The following is a 12,091-nucleotide window of genomic DNA, read 5'->3' as shown; positions in this document are numbered from 1 at the left end:
TAATATATTTAAATATATTACTCCGTCCGTCCCATTATTTCCGGCCACATTCTTTTCGGCACGGAGATTAAGAAATGTGTAGTTAGTGTTTAAGTTAGTGGGGTCCCTTTCCATTTGACTTTTCCATGATACTTAATTGAAATTTTAATCCCAACCAACTTTACAACTAATTTTTTTTTTATTTTCAATTAATTTATTTTAGATCATTAATTTAAAAAAATTGTAAACTCTATAATTACTCAAAAAATTAAATATGTGGCAGTTTGTGATTCCTTTTCATTAATCAAAGTAAACTCAAATTAATGAAGTAATGAGTGGACGGCTGTTCCATTTAAATAATGAGAATTCAACACAATCTAATGAAAAAAAAAAGTGCAAAACAGACAAGGAATAGAAAAAGGCGGCAGCTTAAATTATTGCCTCCAAATAATTTCATTTCACAACATTTCAACACATTTTCAGTTTCCCACCAAATTCTCGTCTATAAATATGCCATCATTTGGCAGTTGAATCAAATCAACTGCATCTCCAAAAAAAACCAAAAAACTCCCAAAATATGGTGAGCAAAAACCTATCTAATCAAGATAGAAACAAAATAGTGCAGTTTCTTTTAGCCAATTTGAAGAATGGCAAGCCTAGATATGGAGTCATGAAGGAGGCTGCCACAATCTTCAATTCCTCCCAACGCAACATTACTCGTCTTTGGGCAGCTGCGAAGAAACAAAAAGAAAGTGGTCAGCAAATATATCTATCAAGTGCGAAACCAGGAGCAGCTAGAAGAAAAAGAGTTACTGTCGATATAGAGCTAATTCAAAGCCTAGAGCTACACAAAAGATCAACTATTCGACGACTTGCAGTGGGGATTAATCAAAGCAAAAGCACCGTTTGGAGGTGGGTAAACAAGGGGCTGATCAGAGCGCATTCAAGCGCTATTAAGCCTGATCTCACAGCCCCAAACAAGTTGCTGCGACTACGCTTTTCATTAGAGGCGTTGGAATTTGATCGCATTATGTTGGCTTTGAAGTTTAAGGCTATGGACAACACCATTCACATAGATGAAAAGTGGTTCTACATCACAAAGACAGCACATCGATTCTACCTAACACCGGCTGAGGGAGATCCTCACCGCACATGCAAGAGCAAGAGTTTCATAAAGAAGGTAATGTTCGTGTGTGCCGTTTGTAGGCCAATATTTTCAGATGCGGGGGAATGCTTATTTGATGGGAAGATTGGAATCTTTCCATTGACGGAACAAGTTCCTGCCAAGAGGAACAGCAAGAACAGACCCGCCGGCACAATGGAAACGAAACCTATTCAGTCCATCACCATGCAGGTGATGAAAGAGTGCTTCATAAACAAGGTATGCAAGATACCTAAAATATGTATGCAATGTGGCAGCCCTATGTATTTTATTTTGAAGTGAAATTGAAATTGTTCTTTCATTTTTTGTTTTTAAAAACAGCTAGTTCCAGCCATAATTGCAAAATGCCCATCGCTCTCCGTCGAGTCCGGTGGAGATTCTGGAGAGGCCGAGGGGTCCTTGGAGGTTGCGACAGGTTCAAATCCGCCCGGGGAGCTTTGGATCTGAGAGCTTTTCTCAACAAATGGCGGATTGAACAGCAATCTCCGCCGAATCGACGGAGATTCGGTGTAGACGGCGGGATGAAAGGGGGAGCCCTCGCCGTCAGTTTCTTCATCACAATATGGCCAATCGCTGCCAACGCCGTGCTGAATCGACGGCGAATCAACGGCGGACGGTGGCTGTGGGAGGACGCTGCTCAGAGACGTCAGATCTTCCTCAAAGGACCCGTTTTTCTTCATCGCGGCGGACCACCGTGCTGGAACAGAGGGGTCGGCGGGGTGAGCGAGAGAGAGAGAGACGATTGGAGAGAGAGATACGATCGGAACAGAGGCCGATTGACGGTGATTCACCGGTGATTCAACGTTGAAAACCCTAGAGGAACCGAGGGGACGGCGGGGTGAGAGAGAGAGAGACGATACAATTGCGGGTAGGGTTAGAGTGAGTGGTAAAAAGTGTAGGTTATAGGTTATAATTAAGAGTTAATTAGTGAGTTAATTAGGGAGTTAATAAAGTGCGTTTTTTACTTATTTTAGAAAGTAGACAGAAATAGTGGGACAGACTAAAAAGGAAAGGTGGCCAGTTTTAATGGGACGGAGGGAGTATCAACTTATGATCTAATACAAGTTATTATGTATAATTTATCTTTCAATATTATTCTTTTTATTAATAATTAATTTATAGATTGACACTTTATGCATAAAATTTTTTATATTATTTAAACTGTGCATCGCTGAGGTATAACACTAGTATAACTTCATTAGAAGTTTTTCCTCATAAAAAAAAAGAAGCTTAATTAGAAGTTACCTGCGGTGACGTATAATTATCGAATTAGGTATTTTGGGCCAATCGGGCTCAAACAGGTCATGACCCGACTTCTGAGTTCATTTTCACATACCTAAGTCAAATAAATTATCAATTTATCATTGTCATCCAAAATAAATCATATACTGTAGAACCTCCTTAAATTGATAATTAGTACTATATTGATTAATAAAATGACCCTTTATAATAATAATAATATTCTCTGGTCTTGGTTTGGGCTCATTACGTAAATTAATAATTTCAAGAAATTAATAAAATAATACTCTGTATTTTTTTTTAAAGATTCTTAGATAAATTTATAGCCCCATCAACATTATAAATTAATAATCTCTTAAAAATATAAATATAACTAGTGTGACTTAATAAAATAAAATAAAAATTTATTGTCTATTGTGGAGGGTCTTCTTCATAGTTCATGTGTTTGCTCCTAATAAAATCCTTTTGAATCTCAAAAATAAAATAAAAATTTATCTTCTCAAAAAAAAATAAAAAAATTGTTGTTTGCTTTCTATTGAAATTTAAATAAAATTTAATTTCATCTCTAAGTTTTGGCACTCAAAAGTTTTGGCGTGATGTTCTTGATCGCAACAATTTTTTTAAAGAATTAATTTCGATGCTATTATTTTTTTTAATACAAATTTCGATGCTATTATTACTTTCTTTAATGTATCACTCTAGTTTTATCCTCAACAAGATTTTCAATTATTGCATCAAATTTCTTCTATTCTATGAACATACTTCATTTCACGAGGATAATCCAATAGATGATTCATATCCATTTTTATTGTAGTAACAAAGAATATTAACTATTGTGTTGAGTTCATAAATGCTTTTAATATATCTCCTTCATTTAAATTCTTTAAAACTGACGTTCACCCTTGAACAAATATTACAATGTCTGAAACAATTGACTATTGTCTTTCGCTGAATATTTATAATTCAAGCTGAGACTGCAAGGTTGTTGAACATTTTTCTATGTAATCGAATTCAAGTTTGTTGAATTCATACGTTATTGAATTTAAGTTTGTGAATCTATGTAATTTAATTTAAATTCTTTGAATATAAATTGTCTCTTTTAATTAACAAATTATTAATTTATAATTAATACATCTTTAAAACAATAAAAAATCACGTTCCCAACAATTATTAATTTTAATGTCACCTTCTATTTATTCCAACACTTAAGTTATTATTACTAGTGATCCGCCTGTGCGATGCACGAGCATCAAAATTAAAAGATATTAAATAAAATCAAAATTTAAGTAAATGTAACTTTTTAAAATAAAATAATTCACATTAATTACTCAAAAGAATCTGAATTTGAAAATACATAAAATTTTAACTTTGTATAAAGTGTAATGATAATTATAGTTATAAGATGATATTTTATATAAAATATTAAGATACAACAAAAAAATATTATATTTAACTGCAAAAAAAATGTATTTAGATATTGTACTATACAAATACGTGACCTTTTTGCGCAAAATATGTACTATTATAAAAGATTTTTATAAACCCTAAAAATTCAATTTATAATTTTAAATTATCATAATTTATTCATCTGAAAATATATTTTTTTTATGATTTTTACATCAAATTAAAGATTTTATCTTGGTCTTTAATTTAAGATACATATTCAATATGTTTGCATGAAAAAATTGACAACTTTTATATAGAATGTAGATAGAAAAAAAAATTTAAGAGAATATAGAGGAATATGGTGGAGAAAAAAAAATAGATAAAATATGGCGGAAAAATATACACAACTCTAGTCTCATATATATAGATTTGAAATACGAGCGATTTTGGTAATTACTTGTCCGTCTCCTCGTTCCTGCATTTTCACTTTCCCATCTAAATCCTTCTCTCTCTCTCTCTCTCTAGATTTCCTCCATTAATCCCTTCCTCATCCGTTCTCCATTTCTCACTTGCTGTATTTCACCGTATTTATATAAATTTTCATAAAGAAAAGGCTAGTGAAAGAAAAACTTGTATCAGCTCCGAAAATGAGCAGCCAAATCTTGAAGAAAAGTTTGTATTTTACAGAATTGGCCCTGAGAGTTGTGGTAATTGCATTTTCAGTGGCTGGAGCAATCTCCATGGTCACCAGCAAGGAGTCTGTAACTATGTTCGGAATCACGGTGAACGCCTCTTACACCTATTCCTCTTCTTTCAGGTAATAAACTTTTTTAATTAATTTGTTGATTATTCATTACAAACCAAAACATGCATGCAGATGTAGATGATGGATGTTTTTAATTGTGGATTTGCAGATACAAAGTTGTTGCAGATTCTGTAGTTTGTGGCCTCACGGTGTTGTCGGTCATTCTCGTCATTTGGCTAAACCATCCTAAATCAAATCCCAAGAATTACTTTTACTTGCTCTTAAATGATCTGGTAATTCGTATATATATATATATATAGCTCTCTCTCTCTCTCTTGGGCATGCACAATTAATTAATTAATTAATTATGTATATTAATTGGGCAGGTGAGTTTGGTTTTGCTGGTGTCGGCATGCTCGGCAGCGATGGCGATCGGGTTCGTGGGGCGGTACGGGCAGAGTCAAACGGGTTGGGTTTCGATTTGTGATCGAGTTCAGAAATTCTGCGACAAGATTATGGTGTCCATTGTCATATCTTTCTTGGCTGCCATCTGCTTGTTTCTTCTTACTCTCATGTCCGCACACAACCTCAAATCCCACTCATTTTTGGAATCCAATTCAATTCCAACAAATTAATATTATCATCTGTAATCAATTACTGTCACACCAATGCACATGTTTCTTTCTTCTCTCTCTTATTTTATGCTTACTTGTAATTTTAATGCATTTGCGTGTTTAGTTTAATGGATTTGGAGTTTTTCACCAGACTTTTGTATCTGCTACCTGATTTTGTTGCTTTCTTTGAAGAAGTTAATGTATCAGCTTTAAGATTCTGTTTTATTTTTTGTTTGGGTGAGGGAGGGGATTTGATATATTATTTTAAAATTGATATTCGGTCAGCTGTTACAATCTACCAGAAAACAATAATGATTTTATTCTGGTTAGCAAGAAAAAAGAAGAAAATATACATAAGTTGATGAATTATATTCATATGTTGCAGAATCAAGAATTAGAGTTACATAAAGATTAAAGCAAGATAATTCCTGTGATGGATGTTCAACAAACAGCATAGGGTAGAAAACAGAAATGTTACTTACAAGCTGAAGTTTACAATCAGTTTCCTTTCCTCCCAACATTTTTCAAGATTTAGATTATTTTTCATCGGGGTTGAGGCGTTGCTTTAGAAATTTTCCAGTTTCCACAACCCCAAACAGGATCAACCTCTGGTAATTCATATTCATCAGGTTTCAGTGACAGCTGAAACTCTGGAAGTTCTGGTAAACTTTTCGGACCTCTGCAGTTTAATATTAATTAGTCTTATTTTAAACAAAAACACACACAAGAAATGAAGATGGATAGCGCATGAAATGGCGTACTTGTCTTGGTCTAGAAGGTAGGTGTACATCTGAGATTTCTTGGTGGCGGTTTCTGGTATTTTCTTGTGTAAGTGCTTCATGGCACCCCATGGAGGAGGGCACCTAACCAACACGAACACGAACACGAACAGAGCATGTGTCAGTTTGATTGGAGAATAAAAAGTTATGCTCCTATATAATTTGAAGTGAAATACCTTGTGATTGGATCAGCAAGGCAGAAGGTCAAGCATGCCTTCTTGCTCTCGACTATCAACTCCTCTGCAGCAAGAGAGCAGCAGACGGCGCTGACATGGCAGGAAGGCTCCGTGCCCTTGTCTACGATTACACCGTGATAGTAGTAAGCTGCAGCCTGTGTAAGTCTTGAACGTGTAAATAAACAAAATGAGATGGGAACTCATTGATTGCTGCAAAAATGGAGCACCTTAGCTTCCAGAAGCTTCCACTTGAGGAAGAACAGCTGCTTCTTCAGAGCTGCACTGCTCTCGTTCTTGTCCGATAAACAGCAGTAGGCCTAACAAACAGACACTTATCAATTAGGTCTCTTACAACACTCTTTCTAACATCATTAATACTAAATGGACATCTTAATTACCTGAGCATAGAAACTCAGCTGTTCACAGGCTAGTCTCCTCTTCACAGACAAAGTTGCATTTTTGCTTTGGACAGCTAATCCAAGCTGAATTTCAGTTCCCTGACATATATAACCCATGCAATAAATTAATCATCATCTCACACTATCACTTCAACTTCATGCATGTTTTTTAAGATTGAGCTTCTACCTGTGCCAGTGCTTGATGTGAAATCGCCTCTAGCACGTGCCCCTGCATATCCGAAGGCAGCTTCTTCCTGTCCATACAAAGATATCAACAATCTGATCAATAAAAAACGCATATGCTTATGCTGATTCGTACGATCTCAAGCATGATTTTACGCACTTTAGCTCAGCTGGTAGCCGTGGAAGAACATCAAGAACACAGAAATTCAAATATCCTGCTGCTTTCAGCAGTAAATCAACAGCGTCTCTCATGCAATCTGACACACATACCCCAATTATATGATCACCATATCAACACAATTATCTCAAAATTTTCAACTTTTTACTTGAATGTATGTAGATAGATATAAACCTGCAGACACAAGCCTCTCAGACAGGCTACTTTCTTTAGGAATTAGCTTCTCATTTGCCTCCATCAGTGTCAGCATTGCCATCATGTGTAAAACAGACAGCAACTCGAACCACGAATTCGCCCCATAAATTTCCTGCTCATCACATATTCATCAAAAATTCAAGAATCTTTAAATGCTAATCAAAATGCTTTGAATTCTCACCTCTCTCTCCTCTCCTAATTCTCTCCATCTGAACTCCACCAACTCTTGAAGCCCATATTCTATTTCATCATGTTAAATTCATCAAATTATAACTCTTCCATAAAAGCCATCATCAAACATAAATGCATACATAAAAAGTGAGAAATTAGGAACCTTTCTTTGTAAGGCCAACCAGAAGAGGCAAGTATCCCTCCAATGCTCTAACTAGTTCACTGATCGCAGACCCTCCTGCAGAATCATTCCAATTTCACACACAACACACAGTCAGAAAAAAATAATCACTAATTAGAAGAAAAAAAAAATGCTAAAAGTTGGGATCAAGAATTAGACCAGTATCCTCTGCAACTAAAGCAATCTGATTTCTGATTGATGCGATTCTATCAGCAATGTCGTTGGGAACGAATCCTCTGAGAATTCTCTGCAAATCTGACTGCATTGGAATTCGTAAAACTGGGGAAAAAATGGAGATTTCTGGAACGATCTTCTTCTTCTTTTTACCGATTGCATAAACAGAATTCGTGCACCCCATTGATATTTCTTGATTGTTCAAAATGTAGCATTCTACGCATTCACAACAAGTTAGAACTATTCAGTAAAATGAAGAAGATAAATATGAAGTGATAATACAAAAGTCAAATGTTGGTAAGTATTTTGTATGTGTACATGTGCACACCATAATGTAAAAACAAAAAGAAAAAAGACATAACGTGGGAATACATACAGCAGGAAAGAGGGGAAGGAAGAAGGCAGAAGTTTGTGTTGATGATATATGTATATATTGAGCCCATTGTATAAAATCGAGTATTATACATGAACATGAACATGATTTTTGTATAGCTAAGCCACAGTAGTGGTGTGGACTTGTACTTATAGCATGAAAACTGGACATTTTGTATAAATAATAAATAAGATAGAATCTAGATATAGTTGCAAATAATATACATATTTAAAAGAGTATAAATAATAAATGAAGCAGAGAATCCGTGGAGTGAGAAAACTCAGAGATCGAGAAATATGTCACATGGCGGGGGCGGAGGAAGAGAAATTTTCAACATTTTCTCTAGTCTAGTTACATTAAAATCAAAACAAGAAAAAGAAAAATAGTGTGAAATTTGACTTTATTTAAAAGAAAAAAGAAATGATGATTGAGTTCGTTAAACTCAAAAACCCTTTTCGTGATACTATCCATGCACACAATTTCGCTCTGAAATTTCGCAGTTTTGTATGATCTTCAATAACTGCATACTTTCCCAGAAAAAAAAAAGCGTGTTATTTTTCATCTTCCTATTAAATTATGTGTGTTAATTTATGACAAGAAAACTCAAATATGGAGTGTAACTCGAATGCTTGATCTGATCCCTTTAAGTGGGAAGTTTCGCTACCGCGCCACTCTTGGCCTTGTATCAAGTTTTAGGGATGATCAGTATTTTACGATTTTTATGTGTGCTATTATGTTTCACTTTTATATTTATTATTTTAATAGTATATTTGTTCCATAATTTTATGTGTGTCATCATATTCCACTCTTATATCTATTATTTTAATAATATTTTTTGAAAAATAAAATTTATTACTTCCTCCGTCCACCATAAGTGTAGTGTTGATGAAATAAAACATACAAAGTTGAAATTAAAGAAAAAATATATTCCCTTTGTCCTATGTAAAAGAGTATCACATACGAGATGACACAGAATTTAAGAAAATATTGGTGAATAATGTGTTGAGTGGAAATGAGTGGTTGTGATTGAATTGAATATGATAAAATAAATTAATTTTTAATTCAATATTTAATGTTTTGATTATTTTTTTATTATATTTTGTATGTAATATGAAGATTCGGTTGGGGGTTTTAATAATAAATTGAAGATTTTTTGGTTAGGCTGATCTCTATTTAGGCGGAAGTCAAGCTCAGGTAAAAATTGCAACTAAATAATAAATTTATATATTTTTTGATTTAATTAAAATTTTCGATGTAAATTGCGATTTTCACCAAAATTCGTGTATTTTTTTGCCATAATCCAGTAGAAATAAGTGGCTGTGGTTAAATAAAGAAAGTGAGACCATGTCCTAAAATGAAAATAATATTTTTTTATGAGACAGACGAAAATGAAAAATGTGATACAATATTATGGAATGAAAGGAGTATAAGAAAATAAACGAAATTGAAAGTGGAACAAAGTAGAACATTAAGTGTTGTGCACTCAATCTCAATCCCAAATTTTATTACTATTATAAAATAACACTCGTTTTATTTCAAAATAAATTATTTATCTATGTAGATGAAATCTTTACACAAATACTTGCATAGACTGGTTGTTGTTATGTCTTGAATCTCCTGCTTCGCACTTCGGGGGTCTCGGTGTAATCTGTTATGTCTTGTATGCAGTTTTGGGCTTTAGGCCCAATTTTGGTATTTTATCTCAGTACTATATATGGTCTTGAGATCTGTAATCTGGAACCCTAGCCGCATAATAAAATATGTTATTCTCTTTGTTTGTGGATATAGCCAAATTAGTGAACCACATAAATCTGTCTTCTTTACGTATTTTGTTTGATTGTGCTCTTTAAAATCCTATTTTATCACAATAAATTGGTCTCTCATGTATATGGTCAGGTCATGGATTGACTTGACCCATTTTTTTGATCCATATAGGTCAACGTATATAACACTACTTTTCATATAAGCATACAAAATCGATGTTATGACACAAGGAATAAACCTCAGTGTTTACCGCTTGAAATTCTAGGTTAGAACCCTGTGGAGGGAGCTTCTTTTTGATAAATTTATAATATTAAATAAAAAAATTAAAAGGCCGCCTCACAAGGACCCGAATCTAAGACCTTTGACCTTAGACATTAACTCATTACCACTTGGCCAACACACGCACACTTTGAGGGCGCATTTTAACAATCAATAAAGGCGGATAAGGTGTTAGTTTATGAATTTAGAGATTTTAGGTTTAATCTGATAGAATATTAAATTTAATTACTTCATCCGTTTCATTATAAGTAGCTCAAAACTTTTTGGCACGAAAATTAAGAAAAATGTATAAATTGGTTATAAAAATGGTAGGGCCTACAACTTTTTAAGGGTGTAATTTTTCCATGTATGAAAATAGGCCACTTATAGTGGGACGATCCAAAATGAAATACAGACCTCTTTTAGTGAAACGTGGAGAGTAACATTAATTTGTTTGTAGAATCATCTCTTGGATTATCTAAAATTATAATAGATCGATTAAAACAAACATGCTTCTATTAATTTGTGCTATACTTATGCATTTTTGTGTTCAATTATATGCATAATCAAGGCAGACAGTTAGCGATGCGAAAAAAAATCAGATTAAAAAAACAATATATATTTTTTAATATTCAAAATTTGTATTCATATTTTACCTATGCGTGTATTTTGCCTTTGAAAGTCTCTGTCACGTGACACATTTTTAGTGTGCCATATGAATAAAATATGTGGTTCAGAATTGATACTAAACACTACTCTCTTCCTCCCAATTCAATAGGTCACAAGGCTTGAGTACAAATGTTAAGAGACGAATAGTTTATAATAAAATAGGAGAAGGAAAATAACTTTTCTTGAGGATATATTTGTACAAAAAATAAGAGAGATAAATAAAGAAGAGACAATTATGTGTGAAGTACAATGACATTTGGTATAAATAATGAGTTATGTGTGGATATTTATTATGTATTAACTTTCCATTTTAGGAAGTGACCTATTGAATTGTGACGTCTAAATAAGGAAATATGGTCTATTGAATTGAGACGGAGTAAGTACTACCTAAGATTTAAGTATTATATTATGTTCTCTCCGTCCCCCAATTAACTTTCTATCCATTTTGGGACATTATCCCACCATTAATAATACTTTATTTATTTTTACTTTGCAATCTTTCACCATTCTTAATACTCAATACTAATTGTCCCCAAGGGGACACCAAGCGGTGCGACCTCCTGTGTGTGAACAGTGAGGTCCCGGGTTCAAACCCCACTGCTCCCCCTCCCCAACTCCCCCAAGTAAAAAAAAAATAAAAAAAAATACTCAATACTAATTATAACACTTTTTTTTCGATTTTCAATACATTTAACAATTTATTTTTAAAACTCGTATCATTCCCTACTAGAAAGTTATTTAGGGGACGGAGAAAGTATATATATATATATATATATATATATATATATATATATATAGGGGTGCGCTCCAATCGTTTATTTTATCAATCATATGACTGATATTGTACTTAAGGGGTTAATTTTTTTCTCGGAATTCGAATTTCGAATCCTGAAAAGAGTGAAATATTTTAATTTTTGTTATTCATCAATATATATATATATATATATATATATATATATATATATATATATATAGGGGGCGGTTATTCAATAAATCACCCTTATTTTAAGAATTACGAACCAACAAAAATGTATGAATTTTATGTATAAGACGTACGAATTTACTGTATAAAGGTATGAATTGCGAAAAATAAATTGTTGCTATCTTTGAGATTCGAACTCAGGACTATGAATTCATCCAACAGGGTGATCAATCAACCGTAAATCTTGATGATCTAATTCATCCAACAGGGTGATCAATCAATCGTAAATTTTGATGATCTAAGGATTAAAAATTATTCATATTTTATATTTTAAAAAGCGTCCTTATTTTAGTCTTTCCTCCTATGTATATATATTAATATATATATTATGCGACAGTAGACGAGGTACAAAGAATGAGCTAGAGGATTTGTTATCGTATCCACAAGAAATTGATATGTATCTTTGTTAGAAGGAAAGCAACGCAACCTCACTCCTAAATCACACCAACTTTTTAAGCTACACGCCTAAGATTGTGATATTTTAT

At 33.3% G+C, this 12,091-nt stretch overlaps 3 protein-coding genes across 4 annotated transcripts; 2 read left to right on the top strand and 1 right to left on the bottom strand.

The window, feature by feature from the left end:
• Positions 1-556: 556 nt before the first annotated feature.
• On the top strand, positions 557-1,588 carry LOC131018859 (uncharacterized). The gene is made up of 2 exons (XM_057947557.1): positions 557-1,360; positions 1,463-1,588. Exons 1-2 carry the CDS (start codon positions 557-559, stop codon positions 1,586-1,588), a joined length of 930 nt encoding a protein of 309 aa, XP_057803540.1.
• Positions 1,589-4,177: 2,589 nt separating this feature from the next.
• LOC131016016 (CASP-like protein 1F2) lies at positions 4,178-5,350 on the top strand. The gene is made up of 3 exons (XM_057944569.1): positions 4,178-4,583; positions 4,681-4,804; positions 4,898-5,350. Exons 1-3 carry the CDS (start codon positions 4,414-4,416, stop codon positions 5,144-5,146), a joined length of 543 nt encoding a protein of 180 aa, XP_057800552.1. The 5' UTR covers positions 4,178-4,413; the 3' UTR covers positions 5,147-5,350.
• Positions 5,351-5,475: 125 nt separating this feature from the next.
• LOC131015992 (uncharacterized) lies at positions 5,476-8,084 on the bottom strand. Of its 2 annotated transcripts, XM_057944533.1 has the most exons (12): positions 7,937-8,084; positions 7,546-7,776; positions 7,369-7,443; positions 7,216-7,274; positions 7,014-7,146; positions 6,822-6,918; positions 6,666-6,732; positions 6,479-6,577; positions 6,308-6,397; positions 6,081-6,235; positions 5,887-5,988; positions 5,476-5,804 (listed from the first exon to the last, which is right to left on the bottom strand). In XM_057944533.1, exons 2-12 carry the CDS (start codon positions 7,742-7,744, stop codon positions 5,669-5,671), a joined length of 1,212 nt encoding a protein of 403 aa, XP_057800516.1. In that variant the 5' UTR covers positions 7,745-7,776; positions 7,937-8,084; the 3' UTR covers positions 5,476-5,668. The 2 variants fall into 2 exon arrangements, with proteins under 2 accessions (XP_057800516.1, XP_057800515.1); XM_057944532.1 differs by lacking the exon at positions 7,937-8,084 and having other exon boundaries at positions 7,546-7,902.
• Between the last annotated feature and the right edge of the window lie 4,007 nt (positions 8,085-12,091).

Source organism: Salvia miltiorrhiza, chromosome 3 (assembly GCF_028751815.1).
Source record: "Salvia miltiorrhiza cultivar Shanhuang (shh) chromosome 3, IMPLAD_Smil_shh, whole genome shotgun sequence".
In the NCBI taxonomy this organism is placed as follows: domain Eukaryota; kingdom Viridiplantae; phylum Streptophyta; class Magnoliopsida; order Lamiales; family Lamiaceae; genus Salvia; species Salvia miltiorrhiza.
Note: the sequence above shows the minus strand (reverse complement) of the source record. Positions and strands in the feature narration are given on the sequence as shown.

Excerpts from the sequence above, each read along its gene's own strand:
- LOC131018859 (XM_057947557.1), top strand. The coding sequence starts at position 557 with ATGGTGAGCAAAAACCTATCTAATCAAGATAGAAACAAAATAGTGCAG. Across the intron at positions 1,361-1,462 it reads AAGAGTGCTTCATAAACAAG|CTAGTTCCAGCCATAATTGC; the intron begins GTATGCAAGATA and ends TTTTAAAAACAG.
- LOC131016016 (XM_057944569.1), top strand. The coding sequence starts at position 4,414 with ATGAGCAGCCAAATCTTGAAGAAAAGTTTGTATTTTACAGAATTGGCC. Across the intron at positions 4,584-4,680 it reads ACCTATTCCTCTTCTTTCAG|ATACAAAGTTGTTGCAGATT; the intron begins GTAATAAACTTT and ends GTGGATTTGCAG. Across the intron at positions 4,805-4,897 it reads ACTTGCTCTTAAATGATCTG|GTGAGTTTGGTTTTGCTGGT; the intron begins GTAATTCGTATA and ends TTAATTGGGCAG.
- LOC131015992 (XM_057944533.1), bottom strand. The coding sequence starts at position 7,744 with ATGGGGTGCACGAATTCTGTTTATGCAATCGGTAAAAAGAAGAAGAAG. Across the intron at positions 7,147-7,215 it reads AATTAGGAGAGGAGAGAGAG|GAAATTTATGGGGCGAATTC; the intron begins GTGAGAATTCAA and ends TGTGATGAGCAG. Across the intron at positions 6,236-6,307 it reads GGAAGCTTCTGGAAGCTAAG|GCTGCAGCTTACTACTATCA; the intron begins GTGCTCCATTTT and ends AGACTTACACAG.